This window comes from Bremia lactucae, linkage group LG6 (genome assembly GCF_004359215.1).
Source record: "Bremia lactucae strain SF5 linkage group LG6, whole genome shotgun sequence".
Lineage (NCBI taxonomy): Eukaryota > Oomycota > Peronosporomycetes > Peronosporales > Peronosporaceae > Bremia > Bremia lactucae.
In genome coordinates, this window is record NC_090615.1 from 3473144 (window position 1) to 3500628 (window position 27485).

General features: G+C 45.0%; 6 protein-coding genes across 6 annotated transcripts; 3 read left to right on the plus strand and 3 right to left on the minus strand.

The window, feature by feature from the left end:
* Positions 1-2425: 2425 nt before the first annotated feature.
* CCR75_001430 (uncharacterized protein) lies at positions 2426-3952 on the plus strand (the record flags this gene model as incomplete). The annotated part of the gene is made up of 1 exon (XM_067959533.1): positions 2426-3952. The coding sequence occupies one exon, from the start codon at positions 2426-2428 to the stop codon at positions 3950-3952; it is 1527 nt and encodes a 508-aa protein (XP_067818028.1).
* Positions 3953-4914: 962 nt separating this feature from the next.
* Positions 4915-5160, plus strand: CCR75_001429 (uncharacterized protein; the record flags this gene model as incomplete). Its single annotated transcript, XM_067959532.1, has 1 exon — positions 4915-5160. The coding sequence occupies one exon, from the start codon at positions 4915-4917 to the stop codon at positions 5158-5160; it is 246 nt and encodes an 81-aa protein (XP_067817970.1).
* A 703-nt stretch (positions 5161-5863) lies between these two features.
* CCR75_001428 (uncharacterized protein) lies at positions 5864-6787 on the minus strand (the record flags this gene model as incomplete). The annotated part of the gene is made up of 1 exon (XM_067959531.1): positions 5864-6787. One exon carries the CDS (start codon positions 6785-6787, stop codon positions 5864-5866), a length of 924 nt encoding a protein of 307 aa, XP_067817969.1.
* Positions 6788-6925: 138 nt separating this feature from the next.
* On the plus strand, positions 6926-10085 carry CCR75_001427 (uncharacterized protein). Its single transcript, XM_067959530.1, has 4 exons — positions 6926-7624; positions 7693-7887; positions 7964-8147; positions 8226-10085. Exons 1-4 carry the CDS (start codon positions 7029-7031, stop codon positions 8511-8513), a joined length of 1263 nt encoding a protein of 420 aa, XP_067817972.1. The 5' UTR covers positions 6926-7028; the 3' UTR covers positions 8514-10085.
* CCR75_001426 (uncharacterized protein) lies at positions 10063-11140 on the minus strand. The gene is made up of 3 exons (XM_067959529.1): positions 10961-11140; positions 10655-10898; positions 10063-10601 (listed from the first exon to the last, which is right to left on the minus strand). Exons 1-3 carry the CDS (start codon positions 11071-11073, stop codon positions 10446-10448), a joined length of 513 nt encoding a protein of 170 aa, XP_067817971.1. The 5' UTR covers positions 11074-11140; the 3' UTR covers positions 10063-10445.
* Positions 11141-11489: 349 nt separating this feature from the next.
* Positions 11490-14108, minus strand: CCR75_001425 (uncharacterized protein; the record flags this gene model as incomplete). Its single annotated transcript, XM_067959528.1, has 1 exon — positions 11490-14108. One exon carries the CDS (start codon positions 14106-14108, stop codon positions 11490-11492), a length of 2619 nt encoding a protein of 872 aa, XP_067817887.1.
* Between the last annotated feature and the right edge of the window lie 13377 nt (positions 14109-27485).

Genomic DNA, 27485 nt, shown 5'->3' on the forward strand with positions numbered 1-27485 from the left:
ATACGCTCTAAAGTAATAATACGTCCTAAGTAATAAAATTTCGTGGTCCCGAGTTGGGACTTAAGGTTAAAGTAATATTTTGCCAAAGTAATAAAGTAATATTTTTTAAAGTCCCACTATTAGTAGACACATACCCCAAAAGTAATATATTAAGTTGTATCTATAAAATTTTTTTTTTCAAATAACTATACTTCTTTTGCCGCTTTTGAGAGAAATCGATGGAGAGTGACTTGCTTCTTTCCAGTAATCTGTATCCTTTCAAAATCGTCCAAAACTTCATTCAGTTTCCTGTGAGTCGTGGAAGTATCACACTCCCTCTGCATGAAGTACAGTTTACACAACCTTATTTCATCAAGGACGTCCTTGGCTTTCACGGGGGCTGGCACTTCGCTATCATCCGCATCGGGAATCCCTCCTTCCACTTCTACAGGCAAAGACAATCCATGTTCTTCCATTGTTACTGCCACAATGTCTTCTACGTCAGGACTATAGGCGACCTCTCTCTCCAAGAGGTTGTTGAGGATGGCGTTGATGTCCATTGGATTGCGGTACAGTTGATCATTCTGTAACATCAGGTCATCTGCAACATTTGCGGGGAGTTCGGTCGCCCTAGCAGGAACTTGGATGTTCAAGCTTGATGTCCGAATTTTGCAGTGATTAAAACAATTACGAATAGTTTCCTTGGTCACCATAATCCAGGCCTCCACAGCCCACACCATCGCCTTCAAAACATCCACTTTTTTATGCGCTTCCGCATTGTCAAGTGTTTCATCCAGCTCCAATGCTCTTAGCAAGTTGCGATTGAAAATTTTCCTGTAAAAGGCCTTCAAAGTTCGAATAATGCCTGCATCACAAGGCTGAATTCGGGAAGTTGTGTTGGGCGGCAGGTAAAGGATTTTAACATTGGCCAGCTCCGGCAAGCTGTCAATTGGAACATGAGCAGGACAATTGTCCATAATCAGCAGCACCTGTCTTCTCCCCATCCTCCGATTAAACCATTGTAGCCATTCCAAAAACAATACACTGTTCATCCAAGCCTTCGGGTTTGCCCTGTAGTGGCAGCCAAGGTTCTGACGATTGATATTTTTGAGACAACGGGGATTCAAGTATTTCCCAATCACCCAAAGTGGGACACGATCTGAGCCATCTCCGTTGGCACAAACAACAAAAGTTAGCCGTTCCTTGTGCTGCTTGCGGCCCTCCAGTTGCTTCGTTGCAAGTGAACGATCAGCCTAAAGTGAGGAGGCAATAAATTTTAGTATTTGAAGTTGCTTCCAAAGTGATTTCAACTGGCCCCGACATACCTGAAGTCGGTAAAACAAACCCGTTTCATCCATATTGTAGATATCCTTCCATTCATACTGATCCAAAACTTCTCGAATTGCGGGTAAGGATTGCTCGAGTATCTCCATGTTAACCGAACCGCTCTCTCCATGTCTCACTCGCTCTTTGATTCCATATCGAGCTTTGAACCTGTTCAACCAGCCATTGGAGAATTGAAACGTATTTGTGTCTTGATCGGGGTACAGTCTCTCCAAAAAAATCCTCCCCTTTTCTTTATAAAGTTCACCCGAGAGATCCATGACATCTTCGTAAGTTCGCACAAATTTGTAAAGTGCCTCTTCCATGAGAGGGTATTCTACAGTCTTCTGACGCTTCGCATCCATACTAATTTTTGCTCCGTCTCCTGCACCAGCTTTTTCACCTTGGGAGATCCAGTGCTCCTGCTGCTTGAGAATCTTGGAAATCGCAGCTTGACTGACAGTCATGCCAAATTTCTCTACCACCCATTGTGCAATATCCTTCTGTGTTCCACTGGTATCACGCTTCCTTTTACTGATAGCTATGCGGATTTCATTAGTGATAGGAGCATGAGCAACCTTCAGGTGTGCTTTCGCCATTTTTTGTGTTAAGTTTGCAGTTCTTGCTTAGACGTTTAGATTTGCCGTTCCCGTTCTGTACTTCTTATAAATAATTTAGTTTAGTTTAAGTGTCAAAATTGAAGCTTCACGTCGAGGGTTAGGGTTAGGTAATGCGTCAGCTGCACATCGAGCTTCCTAAACGAAAATTTTCTGGAGAGAAGAGGTTGGCATCTAAAGTAATAAAACGCATAAAGTAATATTACTTTTCGATCCTAAGAGTATTACTTTAGAGGGGTTCTACTGTACTTAAGCCTGTAAGCCATGCTGATTGCTTGGACTTGAAAATCAATTTGGAACATACTACTGTGTACTACTCGCTTTTGCTTTTTACTTAATTTGAAGGTATTCAGCAGGAGTGACCTCTTCGACTAACAAGCTTGGCTTGTATTTGCGCTCTGTGCTATTAATCTCAGAGCTCATTGCTGACAACTACCAGTGCCCAATTCAAAACTCTTTTCCTAGGGCATAAGTTTTCTAAATTGTCACACCTATCTTTAAAGGTCATGAATTTAGATGATGAAATTTTGTTCGAAATGCTAGCCACTCAAACTATTCAAAAGATGGCCGAGCCTTCGTCGAATCCAGCTCCGGCTTCCGCTGACGATAACAACGAGTCAGCCATCGGCTTTGTTGGCTCCAAGTCCTTTGCTGAGCTTGGTGTGGAATCATCAATATGCGAGGCCATAGAGGCCGTCGGATGGACAGCTCCGAGCAAAATCCAGCAGGAGGCTATTCCGCATGGCCTTGCAGGCAAGGACATCATTGGTTTGGCCGAGACGGGCTCAGGCAAGACGGGTGCTTTTGTGATACCGATTCTTCAAAATTTGTTGAAGAGTCCGCAGCGCTTGTACGCTCTAGTGCTGGCCCCGACGCGAGAATTAGCTTATCAAATTGGCGAGCAGTTTGAAGCCCTCGGCGCGTCAATTGGCCTCAAATGCACCTGTGTTGTAGGCGGCATTGACATGATGCAGCAGCAGGTGGCACTAGCCCGTAAGCCACATATTGTGGTCGCCACGCCTGGTCGCTTAGTAGACCATCTGGAGAATACCAAGGGCTTTAGCTTGCGGACTATGAAGTACCTCGTGTTGGATGAGGCCGATAGAATGCTCAGTATGGATTTTGAAGAAGAGATTAATCAAATTGTGCAACTTATGCCGACGGATCGAAATACCTATCTCTTTAGTGCCACCATGACGTCCAAGGTACGCAAACTACAGCGCGCGTCGCTGAAAGAACCCGTTAAGGTGGAAATCACCCACAAATTTGCCACGCCCGAAAGTCTCCGGCAGCACTATCTGTTCATCCCCGCCAAATTCAAAGACTGCTATCTGGCCTATGTGCTAAACGAAGTAGCTGGACAATCGGTTTTGATCTTCGCTAGCACGTGCAATGGAACGCAGAAAGTGACGCTAATGCTGAAAAATTTGGGTTTTCAAGCTATTTGTTTACACGGCCAAATGCCCCAACCCAATCGTCTTGCGGCATTAAACAAGTTTAAGGCTAAGGCTCGAAATGTGATTGTGTGTACCGATGTGGCATCGCGTGGTCTGGATATCCCTAGCGTTGATGTGGTTATAAATTACGACATTCCAACGCACGGGAAGGATTATATTCATCGTGTCGGTCGAACAGCCCGGGCTGGTCGTGCCGGTGTCGCGATATCGTTTGTAACTCAATACGATGTCGAGCTGTACCAGCGCATTGAGCACCTCTTGGGAACAAAGCTCGACGCTTACCCTTGCGAAGAGGAGACGGTGTTAGTTATGTCGGAACGTGTAAATGAAGCGCAACGTATTGCCACTATTGAAATGAAAGAAGCTGCGGCAAACGGCACAGGCACCAAGCGAGGACGGTATTCGCGCGATGAGAATGATGATGAAAACGACGATGAAGGAGGAGAAAAGCGCTATAAATCGGCTAGTCGTGTTCAAAAAGGAGGTCGTGGGAATGATCGTGGACGCGATGTTCGAGGACGCGGCGGCCGAGGACGGAGCGGTCGAGGGCGTGGTGGCCGAGGCAAGCGAAATTAGCAAACTACAAGAACCCCAGAATAGAAAATGTACATTTGTTTTGATTATCTTGGAGATGCAAGTGTTAAAACGTCTTTTTAAAATCTGATCTCATGTTGGTGAAGTGCAAATTTGGGATGTTACAGTTGCCAAGAAGATCCGCACGATGACGTATGGAAAATTAAAAATTTCATGTCGTCATCACTAAGTTACTTGTAGTGATTTTGCAGTGGGCATTTAGCTCGCGTAGGAGCGTTGGGCCGAAACGACCAGTCACTAGCATCAAGAAGTCGCGACCGTCTCATTCTCATGCGCGACGTGCGGACTCAGGAGCCATTTCAATACAAAATGGCTGGTCACAAGCAAGAAGTGTGCGGTCTCAAATGGTCATTTGATGGTCGGCAACTTCCTCGGGAGACAACGACAATAAATTGCTCATTTGGAATGTACAGTCTATATTCTCCGGTCTCTTCAGCGATTCCACAATGCCGCTTGTGCGCTTTAACGAGCATTTGGCGGCAGTGAAAGCTATTGGATGGTCCGCACTAGCATGGCTCATGGACCGATCCTGGTGGTGTAGTGGTCCGCCACTCACTTTAGGACCGGGAGGTTCCGGGTTAGATACCCGGGGCCGACAAATCCTCCAAAGTATAATGGGAGGTGGTCTGTCCTGTGCACCAAAATGGTGTTCATTATTAGAAATACAAAAACTAAACAATCATCAATTGATGGGCAAGTCCGGTGTGTTCCACTAGCATGGGCTCGTGGCTTCAGGCGGTGGTACAGCAAATCGATGTGTCAGCTTGTGCAACATGCACTCGCTGACAGCATTGCCTATGTCGACACCGGTATGGTCAAATAATGATAATGAAGTTGTGAGCACGCATGGCTACTCACTTAACCAGATAATAGTGTGGAAATATCCACGTATAACGAAGCTTGCCACGCTTACAGGACACAAATTCCGCATGCTGTATTAAGCGATGTATCCTCATGGCCAGACGATCGTCCAGGAGCAGGAGACGGGACTTTACGGTTCTAAATTGCCTTCTCAAGCGCAAAAGTTTGAGGTGGTAGTCGCTTGGGGACTGACATATCACAAGCTCTCCCAGCGAGATTTGCATTTGATATGCCGTCTTGAGGTTTCCTTGCTCTATTGGTTCGGTCCTGATTGCCTAAATGGCGTGGTGAGTCGCCAAAGTAGTATCCAGCTTCATCGTATGTCGTGATGGAATGAAGCGATCAATATATATGTTCTTAGATCTGCAGATATATAGCAACAGATTAAAGCTGGTGTATTTAATGTATTTCGCATCTTGACTCACCGTTAACTTGTTTGATGAGCTCGCGTCAAAACATATTTGTCGAAGTGTCCATTCATCCATTCAAGCGCGATTCGAACTAATAGTGAAGGGGTTGGAACTTTCGCTAGGTGAAATAAAATACTCAAGATTCATAGCAATACTGTGTGCAGCCGCCTTTTCGTGGTCTCGTGAAAATGAAGTGGCGAAGCGATTCTTTCGGATGTAGACCATGCCGAAAATATCGCCCTAGGATTAGGCTTTGTTGGGCAATTAAAATCTGGCGATTCAGGTCGCAAAATGATAGCAGGCCTCGCAACGGCTGTACTAAGAATTGCACCCCGTCAATATTACTCTGAACTGCTCAATTAAAGAAACGATAAACCAGTCTTTACTTTGGAATTATGTAATAATATGGAACTGCGAGCGGCAAAGCTACTTGCTCGAGCTGTGAAACAGCCACGAAACTAAAGTTTGCGTGTATGTTGAAAAGGTGCACCAGAAGGTGCGACATGTTACGACGCAATTGCTCTTTACCTTCGTCACTTTATTGAGCTAAAAAGACAAATAAGTTCTTATAGGTATTTGAGGTGACACTTCGTGAGCACTAAATTGTCAGTGCGCAAGCTACCTACCGCTGGCCGAAGCCATGCTTTCCAAACTGAAGCCGCAGCTGCTTGCGGAAGGACGTAATAGCATTTTGGTCGATGCTGTCATTTATTTCCTCACCACTCTGTCCGCGCCCGCACTTGTCCGCGTACAATAGGCAAGCTACACCACAGTCAAATCCGCTGACCTGCTGCTTGTTTTCAATGGCGCTCATTGTGCGCTGAAGCCAGCATTTGTGCTGGGGGTAGCACACATTGAGCCACTCGATCACCGCACGAGGCACTGATCGGTATGAAATGCCGGATCTTGAAGCTAATTTTCCCATTGGCTCAAAAAGCTGAAGCTTTGGTTTGGGGCTGAGTTGCACTCGAAATAAGTTCCAGTGTATTTGGTCGACATTGACAACGAAGACAACCGGCTTCTTGCTATTATAATCCACGACGCGTCCCAGTACATCTCTCACGATAAAATCTCTCTTGCTTCGCAGACCCCGCGATCTCTGTGGCCAAGAAGGCCTCACCGCGATTTCTTGCGCCATTTCTAGATGCAAGTGGTAGAAGGCTGTCGGTAAGAAATACACCGCTGCATACGACTTGGCGAATTTCCACAGTACTAAGTCGATAAGTGTACCCGTGATCCAATTGGATTCGTCGACGCAATCTTCAGGTCCAATGGCCGACTGCAGCAATCGCAGTCGCCGTTTCGTGACTTCTTCTGGATCATCTTCACCACGCGCTAATCGGCGTTTCTTTCTGTCAACTGCGTTGCACCTTGTGTGCAACGGGTTGTGGTCTCGTCGGCTGGCGCTATGGCGAGTTTTGGGAGCTTCCACAATAGTAAGTGTATGTGATCTTGTATTGTTTAGAGATAAAGTTGCCGTCCGTCGTATAGCAAATTTTTTATTCTCCTGGCGCGGAGTGGACACGACTCGAGACCGGAGCTGCATTTCTAGATTTCTTACGAATACGGACAAGGTGTCCACACCATAATCACGTGTCGTACATAAATATAAATGGCCAATCAGATTGTTGTAATGGCGTGGGCATCACTAGGTCGACGTTCATTCCTCATCGTCATTGCGCGCGCACGACCCTCACGTCCTGTGATCTTTTTGCAGCTGCGCTTCATACAAAGACACTTTGCATTTTAAGGGTGCAACCGTGACGGTTTTAGACGCGACACATAGAATGATGCCCGCCATTTCAGATAAATTGGATACGGCTGTCGAGACCTCGCAGGTTGACGTGCTAAAACAGCGTGTGCGTCATCACAGTACAGGCGATCGCAAGTCCACATACTTTGGAAAGTACGTTTCGCAGGAGGGGTCCGAGAATCTGCGCACGTATGAGTATCATGGAGCCGATAACTCGCTTGTATACAAACACGTTCTCACTCCTATGAATAACTTTCTGGTCGAGCTTTTGCCGCTCTGGGTAGCGCCTAACCTGATCACTTTGGTCGGACTCATTCTTGTTGCCGCGTCGCACGTTCTTTTTGCGATTCTGTGTCCACTGCTGGAAGGCTACGCCCCATGGTGGGCATTGGTAATCGCAGCAGTCACGCTTTTTGGATACCAAACGCTGGACAATTTAGATGGTAAGCAGGCAAGGCGAACCAATTCATCTTCGCCACTAGGACTGCTGTTTGATCATGGATGTGACGCATTGAATGTATCGGTGGGAACAATGACAATGGTTAGCATCCTGCAGATGGGAACAACGTGGAAAACAGTGGTTTTTGTGCTTAGCGGGCATTTTGTTTTTATTTTTGCTACATGGGAAGAGTGAGTGGACGGCAACTGTCGTCTTCATTAATTTTTGTGTGGAATTGACTCGTGCGGCTGTTATATAGATATTATTCGGGATCACTAGAGCTTCCGCTAATTAACGGACCGACGGAAGGCATTCTCCTCGGGATTGCGCTGAAATTATTCACTGCGGTGGTTGGTGTCGACTTTTGGAACCAAGATTTGCTTGAAGGCGTACAAAACAATTCCATTTTTGTTATTTTCACGACTATTGGCGCCTTTGTTACGCTTCTAATTAAGTACGTTTACGACTGTTTATACTTTTGTGTTGCGTGTAGCTTACACGCCATTATTTATTCAATCTAAAAGTGTCAGTAATACTGTTCAAGCTGTACGCTTAAACCAGGACTCGGTTCTTGTGGCTTTTACAAGACTTCTTCCATTTGTCGTTCTCAACACTCTCGCCGGGCTTTGGGCTTTGTATTCGCCCTCTGACATTTTTTCCACCCACCCACGCATGTTCTTATGGATGCTTGGGTTGCTAAATAGCAAGCTTGTGGTTCGTTTTTGCTGTCTTCATTATTATGTTGAAGTGACGAATTATGCTTACTAAACGATTTCCTTTCTTTGCCGGTAGCTACACTTGATGCTAGCTCACTTGTGCGGCGAGGAGTATCACCCGTTTCGTAAAACGCTCGTGCCGATATTTTATGTTGCTGGACACTGCGCTTTCTGTATGCTGGAAGGCATTTACGACACCATTAACGAGAAACTAATCGTGCGTGAGTTCTTTTTTCTCTCCCTTTCCGCATACGTGCACATCGTCATCACTGTCGTGTGGGAGGTTAAGAACGTATTAGGCGTCTCAGTATTTACGATTCCGCACAAGACCAAAGATAGTATTTCGTTAAAAAAGTCCTCGTAAGTCCTGGACCCGACATCTTTTAATCACGAAGGTGGTCTCTACCTTAAATGAAACGTAAAACTTAAGGATTATATTCTGTTAATTTGGCTAAATAAATAAGCTATTTTTTGGATTAAAGTCGACATATCACTAGCATGTCATTCGGAGCTGGTCATTAAGGAGCGCTGCTTAGTGCCTTCCTGATAATTTCCGTCATCACTGCCAAGCATTGGGCTATAATTGTAGCGTATATAGCAACTACCGGCACCTATCAGACGTCTGTCATGCCTATCACGTCGTACTGATAATTTCCGTCATCACTGCCAAGCATTGGGCTATAATTGTGGCTGGCTCTAGCGGATAGCAACTACTGGCACCAATCAGACGTCTGTCATGCCTATCACGTCGTACGGCACCATGGTATTCCAGCCGAGAAGATAGTGCTTATGATGTACGATGACGTGGCGTGGCACAAATTGAACCCGTTTCCAGGTCAGCTTTCTATTGGATCCTTTCCACAAAGTGTTACCCGTGAAGAATTGTCGAGTGTGAACCTATACAAGGGCTGCAATATCGATTTACGCGGGGCTGAAGTGACCCCTGAAACCTACTTGAACGTTTTGACCGGCAAAAGGGCTGGGGCATATAATAAGAAGGTCCTTAACAGCACAAAGCAACGATCGAGTCTTCATTAGTTCTTTGACCACGGACCACGGAACAATGTCTATTTCCCAAACATGGCGCCGCTTTCAGCCTCGAGGTTGAAGGGAGCGATGCAGATGATGGACAGAAAGAAAATGTATAAGGAGCTTTTGTTTTACATGGAAGCGTGCGAGTCAGGATTAATGTTTTCGGGCACTTTTTTAACGAGCATCAATGCATACGTGACAACCGCAGCGAACGCCTTTGAATCTTCGTGGGCTGCGTACTGCCCTCCGATGGATTTAGTGAATGGTGAAAGCATTGGTTCGTGTCTCGGAGATCTTTATTCTGTCAACTGAATGGATGATAGTGATCGTACGGACCTATCAGGGTAGACACTAACGACACAATTTCATTGCGTCAAGAGGGAGACTATTAAAAGTCACGTGAATTCATTTGGATCCTCGAAGCTTAGTCACGAAATTGTTGGCAATTACCAGTCCACGTGTGACCAGAGCCCTAATGAAGACAGTTCAGACAAGAAAAAAAATTAATCCACCAATCTCGGCCATAAGTCATGATTCGGCATCTGGCATTGAAAGCGCTGTCGATACACGCGATGTGGACCTTGTCCTTGCCTTCTACCAATACTTGCGAGCTAAATCGGGAAAGGATCGGCGGGGTCTTCCCAACGAGCTCACTCAACTAACTGATCGGAAGTTGTGAAGCTCTCGACGAGGTTTTTTAGACGACCGTAGCTCTGTACGAGCAGGTTTCTGGAGTGCCTCTTCTTAAAGCTGAAGACTTGCAAAACGTTAGGTGCCACGACAGTATCCTGAAAAGTTTTAAGATGTCTTGCTCATTTGCTGATGGTCTTACAAGCTACAGACTGAAGTTCGTAAGTACTTAAATGGACCTTTGTGAGTCAAGTTTGTCTCATGACGATGTGGCGCTTCTGGTGCACACTGCTTGCATGGCGGCACAAAATGTCGATGTAGCCATGTTTGTAAAAATGAAAGTGGGTGGACAGAAGCCGCTGACCAGTCAAAAGCGGAAAAAATATAATCATTTCATAATTGACTTCACAAACAAATGCGAATGATGTAAGTGTTCACGATGATAATTAAATGATATAATGAGCCTGAACCCGCTAAACTGCGGGCCATGTTGAGCATTGCTTGCTGAGTGAACACGACTACTAGGTGACTTTTAAATGCCTTGCTAATTTATGAAGGCGAATGAGGTGAAGAATTTTGATACCTTCACTGCTCAGCATTTTTTGCTTTTGCATCACTATTATTAATGCTCAAATTAAACATCCAGCTTGAACACGTCATCCTTTAGATAAGGGTCGTCAGGCATGATCTCACTCTCGCTTTTAAGAATCCTATTTGACCTGTCAGCGCCTAAGCTTTTATACAGCGCCTGAAGCTCTTCATGTTCATCCTCAATGGCAACATCGTACGGCTGCACATCCTTCCGTGAGAATGAAAGCCTGCACCATTCTACAACTGACTTACTGTTTGGCCTTCAAGGTTACGCGCATTCATGTCCGCGCCGTGATCTAATAGCACTGTGGCGCACTCGACCGTCTCGCTTCGATGCAACGGTGTATCCATTTCGTTGTCTCCTGCGACCACCAATGTAAACTCGCACGAAAACATTTTAAACAATGGTATCGTAAACTCACCCAGCTTCACGTCTGCGCCATTCGCAAGCAGTAATTTTACCAGCTCCATGTGGCTGTAGCTCACTGCCGCCTGCCTGTCAGCATAAACGCATTAGCTATAGAGTGAGGTTCGCCAACAGCCCGCCAAATAGCCCACAGCGGTGTATATCCATTTTCATCCTTCGCATTAATATCTCCTCCATCAGCCAAAAAGGCCCTGACGCTTTCTATGTCACCATCACTAGCAGCCGTCCAGATATTCACAAACATTCTCAAACTTATTATAGTTAGTCCTTGCAAACTAACTTTCAGACTCACATATTCCAAAATAATGATGAAGCATTTAACACCAACATCGGGCAGTATATAAAGTATTCGCCAATCGGGTGCTATGACGACTCGACCTTTCCAATAGCCATTGCACAAAATAGCAAGAGCTGCTATTTCAAACGGAATAATCTTTGAAACCTAAATATTGCGGCGTATTTACGTCGGAGCAAGATGATTATTCAATCAATGAGGCTTCTGTGTTTTAAAGGACGTGCTGATTCTTTTTCAAATAATATATTGAGGATAGCTAGTCTAATTGTAAATGCCAGCTTACTGTATTCGAAACCAGAGCCGATCGGCTTAGTTGTATATTTTTAAAGACCTTGAATATTTGCGTCTAAAAAGAAACGTAACAATTAGCCAGTTCCTGAAATGCTACCGTTGGCGTTATTCAACGTCGCGCTAGTAATTGAAAGAGCCATAGACTGCATGACGACGTCACGCAGACGGTTCCAAAGAGCAGGCATAAATTGCTCCATTGATTCATAGGTCTTGCGAGTCATTTCAAATACGGTGCAAGGTTCAACAGCCTTGGCAGCCATTAGGCGATATTGGCGGCCAAAAAAGTCGACCTCCCCGAACATAGCACCAGGTATCACATTTTCCAACACACTCAAGGGCTTTCCGGGCGCTTCACTTCCGTCGTTATTGATAAAAAGCGCAACACGACCACACGCAAGAAAGTAGAAGCGATCCGGGTAAGACGCAACGCGGTAAAAATCATACCCTTGAGGCACCTCGTACTTTCGAAAGAAGTGGTCGATGCCTTGGAAGAGCGATGAATTGTCAGGCTCTCCCATGAAACGATGCAGCAAAACTCTCATAGATTCGTGATGGTCCGTAATTTTTTGAACATGAGCTGTGTGAAGCAAAAATTGGTTTTCGCAGAACTCTAGAGCAGACTCTGCGTTGTCAAAAAAACTTCTTTTGTCCGCAATTTCGTTTTTTAAAAGTAACATTCGAATTTCTGGAAGCACGTCTGCAAAAATAACAGTAATCTTGTGTCGCTTGCAATGCTGCTGTAAAATCATAAAGGCACTGCGAGCAGCTGTCGCATCCATGCCAGAAACACGCTTAAAATCCATTACAACGTACTCAGTTGGCAAACCTTTGGAGTGTGGCGCAGGACTTCCATCCAAACACACAACTGGAATGTCTCGCTTCGACAAAGGCGTAAGCGGGATACCTGAGTCATCCATACACTGCGGCTCTGTGTCCGATTCCTTGAAAAACTCTTTTTCCATAATTTTAAAAGATTTTCGAATAAGTACAGACTTTTGTACGTCCTCGAGAATTTGCACTGATGAGCCAAAAAAGAGATAGCCGTAAAGCTCCAAGTAAACAATAGCATCTCGCTTTTGACCGACCAACGTGCGAGCTGCAAGTTTTCGTACGGCAGCAGACGAGCGAGACCGACGGCTTACAACCCGAACTTGCGCGTAGCCCAATAGAAAATTAATAATGGCGAAGCCGATGCCGAGCACCATTCCCAATTCAAGTGACACCATATTAATGGCAATGAATGATAGCCACAACACCACGTATTCCCGCGGCAAGATCTTTTGATACACGTGCACGAGCCACTCCAGCATCAGGTCGATAGCAATAAAAATGAGAGTGGCAGCAAAGAAAAAGCGAGGCACGAGGCTCACCACTGATAATGGCACGAGCACAATGGCCAACTCAGAAATAATGACGCACATACCGACAACTCGCGAGTTGGTTTTGGATCGATAAGTGAAGACAGTTTGTGAAAAAATATACGAACCAGTATACCCTCCAAAGAGGCCGCTAACGACATTCGACCATCCAACAGATTTAAGTTCATGATTAATGTCGAGCTGGCTGCCCATATCCATCTCAATAGCTGCTACGTCGAGGCAAGACGAAAATGCTACAACGAAAGTCATGCCAAGCCAAGTTGTTAGCTGTTTCGGAATTTGGTCCCAATGCATTTGCGACAAATCAAATAGATCGAACATTTGTGTAAGGCCAGCGGGATCAGAGGCCGGCGACACCCATCCAAAGTCGCGAGCTTCATCAAACGAGACGCCAATCAGCACCAACAAAAGATAAAAAAGTAGTGGCATGAGTAAAATCGCCGCAGGCAACGCGAAAGAGTTTTCACAGCGCTGCGAAACAAGTAGCAAAATCACACCGCCTAGTATTCCTGGAAAGCAAAGAAGGATGTAGTGCATATCCCAAATTTGCAACATTGATGTAAAATCATTGATCACGAGTCCCGTACAGAGCGACAAGCCCGCAAATAGACAGAACAAGCCGATATATGCTAAGTAGCCTCCCACTACCGGCATTGGCAGATACGAAACCAGACCTGCCAGTTTAAATTTACCGAGCAGCACAAGCACCACACCAAGTGACGCCGTAGCCAAGCCAATGGACACGACTGTAGTTGTCACTTTGGCCTTTAATGAAGTTTCTTCGCCCAATGAATTGCAAATAGAAGTTGCGATGGCACTTAAAAAAATAAGACCTGCATCCTGCACCTGTCCGATGGCAAATGGCAGCGAGCTCAAGAGCGTAAACATAACTTGATGCACAACACTGGAAAACATGACGAGTTTTGACAACGCCGGCATGAAGCTGACGAAGTCTGGATGACTGAAAATTATAGCAGCATAGCCATACATGCATGGAATGGTTAAGATTGAGTTTATGACTCCGTACATGACGGCACTTGAAAGATGAGGCAGATGATGCGAGCTAATTAATTTCTGAAATTTGCGAGCACTGCTTTGATCAATAGGCGATGTTTTTGCGATAAGTAAAGTCGTGGATTCTCTTTTGTATGACAAGCTGTCGTTGTCCACCCAACTACGGTGGCGACGACGGTGCTGCGATAAATTGTTTTGGGGGCTTTCTGTCCCAAATTGAGCTCGATGTGTATCATTCGATTTGCGTGACGTCGAATTCTTGCGACGCACAATCGCGCCCGAAAGTGCTGGTGAGTGCATGACCACAGTTGAAATATAGGTGATGTTCGCTGTGCTCATGATTCCTCAACCAATCACAGCGAAAACCGGTCGGATATAGTCGGATGCATTATTAAGCCTCTTAATCACAGCGTTAAAGAATTTTTAGTTTTTTTTTTGCGTTTTCAGAAAGAATAGATTTTTGTAATGGCACATTTTGATGTGTGGGGCAAGTGCGTGAATTGTGGCCAATTTCTTTGCAGATACTACGATGATGCTTGCTAACATTGGTTCTTGCAGTGATCTTTCCACATATTCAAAGGCAGAAGGATTCCAGCGAGTGGATCCCGTAGGTCTGCTAGGCGGTGTAACCAATGTCAGGGTTTGATATATCAAATCTCCGTCTAAACATTTTGAAGGGTATTTCATGGACAAAGCGGTTGCGGCTAAAGACTTTCGCAACTACGCAAAGTTAAAACACACCTTCTACTCCTGATATTGTAGTATATCCAAAGTGTTGAATTTTGCAAGCCAAGCTGCAACAAACATTTCCTTGTTGCAAAGCCAGATTTTCAGGAGATAGTCAGATACTGGTGTTGTAACTGTTCTTAAAAGTTGATTACATCGTTTCATTATATGTGGCTACTGATAGTGCCTCAATAATTCGATGCCATAATTGTATGAAACTTTATCAATCTTCATCTGAATTGAATGCAGAGCGCTGATTTGCTTAACATTTTTATTGATGTGCCATTTGCAAAGCAATGTTCCTAAATCAAAAATACTAACGATATGGCTCTCATCAATGCTAGCTCCTGGTCAGTGATGAAAACAATACCGTCACATTTGATCATTAGCCTTTCAAAAAATTTGTTTAGCTCTTCCATTGCCCACGTATAAATTTCCTCTGTTTCAAATCGCATAAATCAAAGAAACAATGTGAATGTCTCATTTGTTGCTGTCACACCTGTCCCATGCAATGGAGGCATTTTGTATTTGTTGGTCTTGTATGTACTGTCAGAGAAAAGATCTTATTTGCAGAGTATTTTTATACCACATTCTCTGCTAATTTTGGAATGATAAAGAGGCAAGAAAGCTTTCCAGAATGGTCACATAAGATTTGATAGTTATTACCGTAAAGTATTAAGTGATCCAACAATGCTTCAGTGGATGTTCTGCCAAAGCAGTTTCCGCATTTATGCCTAATTGATATTGTAAATGTCCTGCGCAGTTGAAAAAATTGTTGGGTCTTGAGCACGTGCAGCACCCAAAACAACACGCGGCTGAGCTCCAATTTGCGTCAGGTTTTGAACTATTTCACCCTCAGAGCTGAAAAAGAGCTCTAGCTGAAGGATAAGCTGCCACATTATGGATTGGTCCATGATTGTTTTCAGCACTTGTGACACTGGAAACCCAGGCATCAGTGTCATCTTTGCGCAATAATAGTTCGAAACGGCATTCTTGACGGAGTGTTGAAGAACTGCGTACTCGCGATCCTTGGCTTGGCCACCCACCATGCACGCAAGCTAAGACTCGGTTTTTGATTGGACCTCCTTTTTTGTTTCCAACAGTCCGAGTTCTCTGAAATTTCACTGCAAATCCATTTTCCAATGCAAAGTTTTTTTATTGCTTCCGTTGCTTTATCAAGTGTTCTAAAAAGTGCATCTGGTGGTATATAGCCTTTTATGGTAGGGCTAACGAAGCTGTTGCGAAACGAAGAAATTTACTTACTGAAGGTGAATTTACATAACGAAGTGCCGATGGCGTTCACCAAAACCTTATATTAATCTAAAACCTCAACCTATCTAAATTAAAATAGATTTTGGCGGCCAATTTTATATTTGGCGGCTACCACAAATGTTACCCATAATAAATGATTTCTTAGCGATTAACTATATTAAGTAAAATAAAAGGTTATTTTACCCAAAAAGTAAATGTTACCCCAGAACATAAACAATTTAAAAGCCTTTTAAGATCTAACAATCAAACACCTCAAGTAAACACCAAAGACCATTAACATTTTTCCTAACTTTCACGTGTCATCAACTTCAATTCAAAAATGCAAATATAGCTAACGAAGCTGTTGTGAAAGGAAGCTTTTGCGAATCTAGGCGGACATTCTTCAAGGTCCTCCTCATTGGCTGTAGTTGCGAGGATTATTTGGCGTGATTTGCACTCATTAAAAAGCTAAGGTACATATACCGGCATCTTTCAAATAATTAAATAAAGCTCAGTTCCCCTTTTTTGGTCTTAGAGCGTCTAGTGCATTCCTGATGTAACGGGGCACTGCGACTTGTACTGTTTCAGTACAAGTCCACTTCACACTGCTTCAAATGTGAGTGGTGCCTTTCGTTAGGTGACGTACACTGTACGTATAGAGGAAGACTTCTCTTAAGACAAGTTGACTTAAGAGGGTAAAATGAAAACTGTATTAATATAGTTAAGTGTCTTGTTAATCTATCTTTGTAAATGTTGTCTTAACTATAAACTGATACTAAACATGTAAATGAATTCTTATCTATCTTATCTCGTAACTCTCTTTGATTACTTCTACAGCTGATTAGTCTGCGGAATAAATAGACATAATGGTCTATACCTATTTATGGATAAGAATTCAGGAAATTACTATTTAAAGTAATTTCCTCCAAATATTATCTACCTTTTGGATAATATTAATTAACAATCTTTTATTGTTAATTTCATGTAACGATACACCCCGTTACATCACCCCTCCCTTAAACGGCAATCACTCTGAATGTCATTAGCTGGAGTGGTCGCTAAATGACCACTTAATTTTTAAAATGTTTTTGATTGGTCAGATCCATCATTTTAAATTCCATCGCATGAAGGAACAATTCATGCGGGGTGAAGATGGGGCTGAACCTTCGGCTGCGGTTCGTGCAGCCGCGGGTGACGCATTGTTATCTCTTGCGGTAGACGTTCCGTCTACCGTAGTGTCTTCCACTCGCACAACACTTGCTGTTGCGAGTGCACGTGGTGATTCACCACGTGAGTACGACCCCTCTTTAGAGGTCGATTATGAGTGCGAGTCGGACGAAATGGCCGACTCGGGGAGGATGGAACAGTCGCCTGATACCCGTCAGGCGGCTGACTATGAGCCTTCGAATGAGAGGGCTCATTCTGATAGACGCCACACAGAGCGCGTCGTCTGCTATCAGTCGCGTCAGTTTCAAGCACGTAAACGCAATTACCCAGTGCATGACTAGGAACCCTTTGCTATGAATATGCACTTGCTAAGTTTAAGCTCCCTCTCTTGAGAGATAGACCTTTCATTGTTTATACGGACCATGTATCCCAACGCACAGCCCGCAAACAGTGTACATCTCTCGCAAAGAATGGCGAGATGGTTGTCTCTCTTTGCGGAAAAAAACTTCTTCGTGAAGACAAATCGTCGCGGATATTCTTACCCGATTTTGAGCCGACTGCGCAAGCCAACAGTGAGGATAAGCTCACTGTTGCAATGATAAGTGTCTTGGTCGTCAACATTACTTGACAAAGTTTGAAGAGCCTATTAAGAAATTAAGGCTCTTAAAAAGGTTTGATGGATCACCTTACAAATCCACCACAAAAAATCTTGAAAGGATTCTTTAATGGACTGTCGAAATTATATCGATCATCAACAAATCGATAAACAACACGCAATAATTTACGGAATTAAATAGCCGTTGCTGGCGACGCACCTCGTGTTAACATCCCCACCCATAATGATTTGCCTTACGCATCATGTATGAGTGCCAGAATGCACCAAAAGTGGGCACCGGGGACGTGATAAAACTACCCTATCTCAGGATAAGCCGTGATTTCTACTGGCAACGCTACAATGAATTCGTTCGCAAGTACATACGTGCTTGCGAATTTTGTCAGCGGGTGAAGCCCAGTATTTCATCTCGTGCTCTATTACCTAGCCTGTTCCGGCAGAGTGTTGGCAGCCCGTATCGATGGACTTCGTCTTCGGATTTCCCGAAGATGATCACAAGAATAATGTTTTTCTTGTGTTTGTCGATTGTTTCAGAAAAATAATACACCTTGCTGCTGTCCCAGGGTCAATCACAGCCAAGGCTGTTCTCGTGTCTTTGTTGACACGATACTTCGACTCCGTGGGAAATCTCCTGAACTGGTCTCAGATCGAGACCCCCGTTTCACGGCGGAGTTTTGGCAAACTGTGTTCAAATCACTTGGAAACAGTTAAGAATGTCAACTTTCTGACCATTTTAAAACATATGGTCGGACAGAACGTGCTAATCGTATCCTTTAAAACCAAACGGTGCAGCTTGTAGCATGCACTGACAACGGTCCGTCTTTCGAACGGGTCATGGAAAACATCCAGTTTGTCAAGCCAGACCTCTCGGGCTAGGCTTTGCACATTTTGTACGAATGCATTCGAAGGTTGAAACAAAGATGTGGCAATTTTTGCACGCTTGCATGAGTATCACAGGTGCCGGAAAAAGGCATCAATGAGGAATTCCGTTTCGTCCTCACCAGTCACTCCGGGAGTAATGTTAGCGTGAACGTTAACATTAACCAACGGGAGATGACCGTAATGCCTTGCGGTTTGCTCTCGAAAAGAAGCCCTGGTTGCCCTCTGCGATCGTTTGTCTGGTATGACCAAAGACGCTACAACGTTTCGCTATTCGACTCATCCAGGCTTCACAAGCGATCTTTAGGATCACTCCGGCCCTGGTGATGCATGCTAGTACAACCAGTAGCATGCTTACCGAAGTGACCTTTTCGATCACTTCGTTCCTTGGTGATGCATTTTGGCAACACCAGAGTTATCGTCACCCATGGAGTCATCACAAGATGACTCCACAATAAAAAAAATCTGACGAGTCAAACAACGTCGATATGACCTCTTTGGATGTCAAGTCAAAACCCTTCGGTTTGACGGATGCGGCCATGGGCGCACCGGAGGACTTCACAGTTGCCAACGTGTCGAACGATGACGTTGACTAGCACCAGTCACCTACAATTGGAGAAACAGCTAAACTCGTAGACGCATAAGCGTCTACTGAAACATTTGCATCACTTGCAGCTACACTGAGCCATGTAGCTGCCAACTTTGCGGCAGTGCAGGCTACGCGCACGGGTTTCGATAGCATGCGCAATTAAAAGTCGGAATTGAAATCAAGACATAATAGTACTTTCTGTTACTCTACATCAGTCACTATAGTGGCTGTTAGTTACGGGGGAGTGATGTAACTTGATGCCCCCTTACATAGATATTATTTCCCATAGGACGAAATAAATGAAGAAGTACAAAATTATTATCTTTTATTAATTTGACTTGAAAAATTCAAAATTTCCAAAATTGGCAACACTGACGCAAAAAAAGACATGAATTCTGCTGTAAATCAACTGTAACGGGGCATTGCCGACTTGTACTGCTTTAGTACAAGTCCACTTTGCACTGCCTCTGTGCGAGTGGTGCCTCACGTCACTTGATGTACACTAGTACGTGCAGAGGAAGACTCTCTTTAAAATAGTTGCTTTAAAGAGGGTTAATGTAAAACTGTATTAATATAATTAAGTTCTTCTTGTCTATTTACTAAATACAACTTAATTATAAACTAATACAAGCTATGTACTTAAAGTCTTATCTGTTTTTCTCTTTGCGCGCGTCCAGCGCTGACTGGACCGCGAAGAAAGTAGTAAAATGGTCTATAGCTACCAATGGATAATCTTTTAGAATATTAACATGTAAAGTAATATTCTCCAAATATTATCTACTTTTTAGATAATTTGTTAATTAACAACCTTTAAGTGCCAATTTCATGTAACGATACACCCCGTTACATCATCCCTCCCTTAAACATCAATCACTCTGACTGTCATTGGGTAGAGAGGTCACTATAAAACCACTTTATTAAAAACGATGTTGATTGGTCAGAACCATCATTTTTAATTCTATCGCATGGTATACAAGTCCATGCGGTATGCGAATAGTGCGGCGCCTTCGGCTGCGATTCATGCAGCTGCGGGCGCGCATTATTGTTTCTTGCGGCAGACGTTCCGTCTACCGTAGTGTCATCTTCTCCCGCGCAACTTTAAAAGTTGCGGATGCACGTGGTGATATACCACGTGGATGCGACCCCTCTTCGGAGGTCGACTACAAATGCGAGTCGGACGAATGGCCGACTCGGGGAGAACAGTACAGTCGCCTGATCATCGTCAGACGGCTGACTATGAGCCTTCGAATGTGGGGGCTCATTCGAGTAGACGTGCTGGTAGCATTCGCTACAGCATGTTCGGTTCCGACGATGAGGATGATTCCTTATCGCCAGCACCGTCTCGCGTGCCGTCACCCGCATATATTTCTGTGCGTGGTGATGACGATGGCGTAAGCCATCTTTATAAAGTTCTTGAGGTACCCCTGCTTCAGTGGGTACCACTCATTGGATCGTAGACACTAAAATGTCTCGTCTTACCCCTGAAAAGAAGCCGTGGCTTTTGTCCGAACAGCTAATTAATAGCTTGTCTGGAGAGACTACTCCTCACAATAAACATCCCTTATTTATTGCAATAAAGCTACATGGCCTTAATCCCAGCGCGATGAACTTTCGCGCTGAGGAAGATTTCTATCTCGATGCTTTTCTTAAGCATCGATGGTTTAGTGGCAATAATAAGCGAGATAAAGTCTCGCTTATGCAAGCCTGAGGTGCGTTCATTCGCAATGTCAAAGACATTGGACGCGAAGCTTGGCTTCAAAGACTTTAACACGATTTGCGTTAAGTTTGAGAAACGAACTCCAACCGGTGCAAGGTATAAATGCATCGGTTGTCACGTGAGGCAGGACTTCCATGCCTCACGTGGGGTGATCCCTGTCCGTGTTGTGTTGACAACACGAAGCGAGTAAAAGAGGATGTCTATTCCCTTTCTTTGCCCTGGGGAAGGCTCGCATCTCTATCGAGATGCGCGATGCGATTGACGCTTTGCAATCGATTTGCAAGCTCCAGGGGCGCGTGTTTTTTTTTATGGACCTTCTGATCCACTCGGATGGGTCTCGTCATACTGACGGACGAGGCCATCAAGGTCAATAATCAGCTGGGAATGAGGCTCCCAGCTGTCATGTGAAGGTGGATAACCGCGCCAGCGAACAAGGTAACTCGTTCGCTGCCCCTTCACATCACGGTGGTTTTGGATACGTTCCACAAGGAAACGTTGACCACCGTGGGAATCCTCCAATGGTTGTGGCGGAGGAGGACAAATTGAATCCGACCCATGTGTCGGATCTAGAGTTGAAAATTGACAAACTCGATCACTTCCTCCATGATTTGGAGGAGGGACTTGATCACGAGCGCGGTAAGCGTCGCTCGTTAGAGCAGACGGTGCAGGATCACTATATCGAACGGTTGGAAGACCGTTCGAAAAGTGCGTACTCAATGTTAGAGTACGAACGGAAGTATCACGCTCTTTGTGATGCTGTCGTCAGCTCATCGCGTTTTCGAGGATCTTCGGACCCGACATGAGAATCTTCAGATTCAACATGAAAATTTGGTTCGTGACCACAAGAATCTTTTAGAAATTCTTGAAAATTCTTGAAAAGGGTGGTCAGATCCGTCGGAAGAAATCGCGTACTGATGGTACGGGCGGAGCCGACCAACGTAAAACGTAGGATGCGTTCGCATCCTACGAGGCAATTCTATTGTTTACGCATTGCCTCTGCGATGCAGTCCACGGAATGACCCAATGAACTTGGGTAGTAACTTACTGCTTTCCACATTAGTGACTACACGCTTAGGTAAGTTTACCGTAAAGAGTAGTACTAGGTCATTAATTTTAAATGAAAAGACGTTTGCTCTTCAATGTTTGTCTGCGTTCCGTTTCTGGCGGTCCACTGCGTTAGCAATGGAATCCTGTACGAAACGGATTACTGATTGTCGAGCCAGCAAATATTCCTCTGCTTACTCATTTGTTTTGTCTTTTCCAGTGCGCATTGTGTGCACTGCCATGAGATCTTTCTCATATTCGATGTCGATTGCTTCGACATCGACATCGTTCGCGTCGTTGTTAGCTTCGCGCGTTATGAGCAGGAGCCAGAAATGGTTTTCTCGTGCGAGCCCTCTTAAACTAGAGGATCCTTCTAAATGGGTGGGTATGCGTGGATGGCGTAAGCCATTCACGAAGAACGGTGTATGCTTTGTAGACGCATGCACCTAATTATTGATGGCGAATTCGACCATCGGTAAAAACTCGCTCCAATTTTCGGACACGATTGGACGTAACCTCGAAGTATCTCTTCAAGGTCGCGATTTGCGAGTTGCGTCTGGACATCCGTCTCTGAATGATTAGAAGTTGACATAGTCAGCCGAGTTCCGCAAGATCGGATCACGGATTGTTAAAACTCCGTCGTGAACCGTAAATCTCTATCCGAGACCAGTTCACGGGTAAACAGTGCAGTTTGAATATCGTGTCGATAAAGAACGGGCACAACCCGGAGCCAGGATCAGTTCTGGTACTGCAACAAGATGTACCATCTTGCTATATCTGTTTACAAAAACAAGGATTCCATTATTTTTGTGACGGCTTCATGAAATCCGAAGACGAAGTCCATAGATATGGACTGCCAACATTCTGCCGGAAGTGGGAAAGTTTTGAAAGGTGCAAAAGATGAAGGGCTAGGCTTCATCCGTCGACATACCTCGCAAGCACGAAAGTACCTGCGCACGAAGTGATACTAACGGGACCAGTAAAAGTCGCGACTTACTGTGAGACAAGTTTTTTCATGTCCACGATGCCCACTTGTTGGTGCATCGTGACACTCATACATGATGCGCTAGCGCAAATCATTGTGAGTAGGGACGACAACACGTGGAATGTCGTTGGCAACGGCTATGTAGTACAGTAAGTCGTTGCGGGTTGTGTATCGATCGGACGACAATCGGTATAAAGCCGGTAAATCTTTAAAAGATTTATTAAATGAATTCATGAGATGATCGATTAAATGGAGAAGGTCTTTATCTTCTGTGTAGGCTTTTTTATGTCATCAAACAGAGGTGATGATGGAACACTTGTAATGAGTGTTGCAACAGTGGGATTATTTTCACTGCTCGAGTGCACAGCCGGCTCGAAATCGGGTCAGCGTGATAACGCATTAGCGACGACATTAAGTCGTTCTAGTTTATATTCTACGAAGAAATTATTCTCCGTAAAGAAGGATAGCCACCTCGCCATTCTTTGCGAGAGGTGTGGACTGTTTAGGGCCGTGCGTAATGACGCATGGTCCGTGTCCGAGTACATACAATAAAATGTCTCGTCTTACCCTGAGAAAAAGCCGTGGCTTTACCCGAACGGCTAGTCAGTAACTTGTCTGGAGAGACAACTCCTCACAATTAATATCCTTTATTTATTGCGGCAAAGCTACATGGCCTGGATCCCAGCGCGAAGAACTTTTGCGCTAAGGAAGATTTTTACCTCGATGGTTTTCTTAAGCATCGATGGTATAGTGGCAACAACAAGCGAGATAAAATCTCGTTAATGCAAGCCTGAAGCGCGTTTTTTTCCAATGTCAAAGACATTGGATGCGGCTTCAAAGTCCTAACGCAATTCGCGTTAAGTTTGAGAAACGAATCCAACCGGTGCAAGGTTTAAAATTGCATCGGTTGTCACGTGAGGCAGGACTTCCATGCCTCACGTGGGGTGATCCCTGTCCGTGTTGTGTTGACAACACGAAGCGAGTAAAAGGGGATGTCTATTCCCTTTCTTCGCCCTGGGGAAGGGCTCGCATCTCTATCGAGATGCGCGATGCGATTGACGTTTTGCAATCGATTTACAGGCGCCAGGGGCGCGTGTTTTCCGATGGACCTTCTGATCCATCGGATGGGTCTCGTCATACTGACGGACGAGGCCCTCAACGTCAACAATCAGCTGGGAACGAGGCTCCCAGCTGTCATGTGAAGGTGGATAACCGCGCCAGCGAACAAGGTAACTCGTTCGCTGCCCCTTCACATCACGGTGGTTTTGGATACGTTCCACAAGGAAACGTTGACCACCGTGGGAATCCTCCAATGGTTGTGGCGGAGGAGGACAAATTGAATCCGACCCATGTGTCGGATCTAGAGTTGAAAATTGACAAACTCGATCACTTCCTCCATGATTTGGAGGAGGGACTTGATCACGAGCGCGGTAAGCGTCGCTCGTTAGAGCAGACGGTGCAGGATCACTATATCGAACGGTTGGAAGACCGTTCGAAAAGTGCGTACTCAATGTTAGAGTACGAACGGAAGTATCACGCTCTTTGTGATGCTGTCGTCAGCTCATCGCGTTTTCGAGGATCTTCGGACCCGACATGAGAATCTTCAGATTCAACATGAAAATTTGGTTCGTGACCACAAGAATCTTTTAGAAATTCTTGAAAATTCTTGAAAAGGGTGGTCAGATCCGTCGGAAGAAATCGCGTACTGATGGTACGGGCGGAGCCGACCAACGTAAAACGTAGGATGCGTTCGCATCCTACGAGGCAATTCTATTGTTTACGCATTGCCTCTGCGATGCAGTCCACGGAATGACCCAATGAACTTGGGTAGTAACTTACTGCTTTCCACATTAGTGACTACACGCTTAGGTAAGTTTACCGTAAAGAGTAGTACTAGGTCATTAATTTTAAATGAAAAGACGTTTGCTCTTCAATGTTTGTCTGCGTTCCGTTTCTGGCGGTCCACTGCGTTAGCAATGGAATCCTGTACGAAACGGATTACTGATTGTCGAGCCAGCAAATATTCCTCTGCTTACTCATTTGTTTTGTCTTTTCCAGTGCGCATTGTGTGCACTGCCATGAGATCTTTCTCATATTCGATGTCGATTGCTTCGACATCGACATCGTTCGCGTCGTTGTTAGCTTCGCGCGTTATGAGCAGGAGCCAGAAAGGATATTGCTTGTGTGAGTCCCCCCCCAAAACTCGCTCCAATTTGGATACGATTGGACGTAACCTCGACGTACCTCTTCGAGGACGCGATTTACGCTTTCCGTCTGACCATCTGTCTCAGGATGATCAGAAGTTGACATAGTCAGCCGTGTTCCGAGAGATCGGAACAGGGATTGCCAAAACTCCGCCGTAAACCGTGGATCTCTATCCGAGACCAGTTCACGGGGTAACCCGTGGAGTTTAAATACCGTGTCGATAAAGACACGGGCACAACCCGGAGCCGTGATCGACTCTGGTACTGCAGCAATTGTACCATCTTGCTGAATCTGTCTACAAAAACAAGGATTCCATTGTTTTTGTGATCGTCTTTGGGAAATCTGAAGACGAAGTCCATAGATACGGACTGCCAACACTCTGCCGGAAGTGGTAGAGGTTGGAGAGGTGCACGGGATGAAGGGCTAGGCTTCACCCGTTGACATACCTCGCAAGAACAAATGTACTTGCGCACGAACTGATACTGGCGGGGCCAGTAAACGTGACTTACTGTGAAATATGTTTTCTCACGCCCATGATGCCCACTTGTTGGTACTCACACATGGTGCGCAAGCGCAAATCATTGTGAGTTGGGACGACGACACGTGGAGTGTCGCCGGCAACGGCTGTGTAATACAATAAGCCGTTGCAAGTTGTGTATCTATCGGATGATGATCGATAAAAAGCCGGTAAATCTTTAAAAGATTTATCGGATGGATTCATCAGATGATTAATTAAACCCAGAAGATCCTTATCTTCTGCGTAGGCTTTCTTTATGTCATCAAACAAGGTTGATGACGGAACACATGCAATGAGTGCTGAAACAGTGGGATTAAATCCACTGTTGGAATGCGCAGCCGGCTCGAAATCGGGCCGGCGTGATAACGCATCAGCGACGACATTGAGTCGTCCTGATTTATATTCGACGGAGAAATTATACTCCGCGAAGAAGGATAGCCACGACGCCATACTTTGCGAGAGGTGTGGGCTGTTTACGGCCGTGCGTAATGACGCATGGTCCGTATATACGATGAACGGTCAATTTTCGAGGAGATAGAACCTAAATTTTGCCACTGCATATTTCATGGCAAGGAGTTCCTTTTCATGCACTGGGTGATTGCGTTCAGCTGGTTGCAGCTGACGCGTTAACGCACAACCGATTGCGAAATCGCTAACGTCACAGCCCACATGAAATGGTATGTCTTGATCTGCAATCGCCAAGATGAACGATTGCATCAAACTTTGCTTGATACCTTCAAAGGAACGCTGACAAACAGCGTTCCATGCCATTTCTCGTCTTTTTTCAAGAGACGAGAGAGATGAACTGTCATCTCGGCATAAATGCGGGAGTACTTCTGCAAGCACGCCGCTAAACCAAGGAACTTTCTAAGTCCCTTGACGTCGACTGGATCTGGCTAATCGGTAATTGCCTTGATCTTTTCGGAATCAGGGCGCACGCCGTGTATATCGAAGATGCACCCAAGAAGCGGTATTTCGCTTGCAGCGCATATACACTTCTTGTGATTTGCTTGCAACTTATGCTTTCGCATTGGTGTGAGAACCTGACAAACGTAAGTTTTATGAGCTTCCACGTTCGTCTTTCCGTCCATCGCTCGGCTATGGACGAATGCATCGTTAAAAAAACTTGGTGCGAATTCTCGCACCGGTTTCGTTACGCATCTGTTGAATAATGCAGGGGCGTTACTAAGCCTCTGTGGCATTACTAGCCATTCCCAGAGCATCCCACTGGGAGTGCTCACTGCTGTGTACGGATGTTCCGTTCACGCATAAGGATCTGATAGAATCGATTTATTAGATAAATAGACGTAAAGATGGCACTCTTAGACATACCATCTATGATTACGTCTTTTCTAGGTATCGGCGTTTGAGTCGGTACTGTTGCAGCATTCAGTTTGTTGAATACGTGCACTATGCGCCACCCTCCGGTGGCTTTTCGCACACAGAAGGTCGGAGAGCTATGTGGGGAGGTTGACTCCCTTACATGGCCCGCTTTTAATCGATCGATAAAGAATTTATCGATCGCAAGTACTTGTTCACGAGGCAGTGGCCACTGCTTCATGACACAGTACTTCGAGCCCGGTTTGAGCTCGATCTCATGTCGAGTGCCTTTATCCTTAGGCAACTCGCATGGAACTGCTTCAGGGAATACATCCCTGAATTCTATTAAATCCTCGTATAGAGGATTTCCCTTGAGTGACTCCCAAGATTGAGTACTGTATCTTTCAATCCGAGTCTTCACATCGAGGACACTTTCGTCCATCGATGAGCTGCTGAGAACCCGTTCGTTCTCTGCAAAAATTACCGCTGACCGAATGTCGGTTACGTAATCGTCCTCTGTGACGAGTACGCAGATCTGCTTGATTTTCCCACAATGCAGATCTCTCAAGAACCGCTTAGGTTCTAGGGTTGGTAATTGAGTTATCTCCGAAGTTAACTTCGGAGGCGCATACAGATCAAGAGTAGAAGCGCCTACTCTCGATCC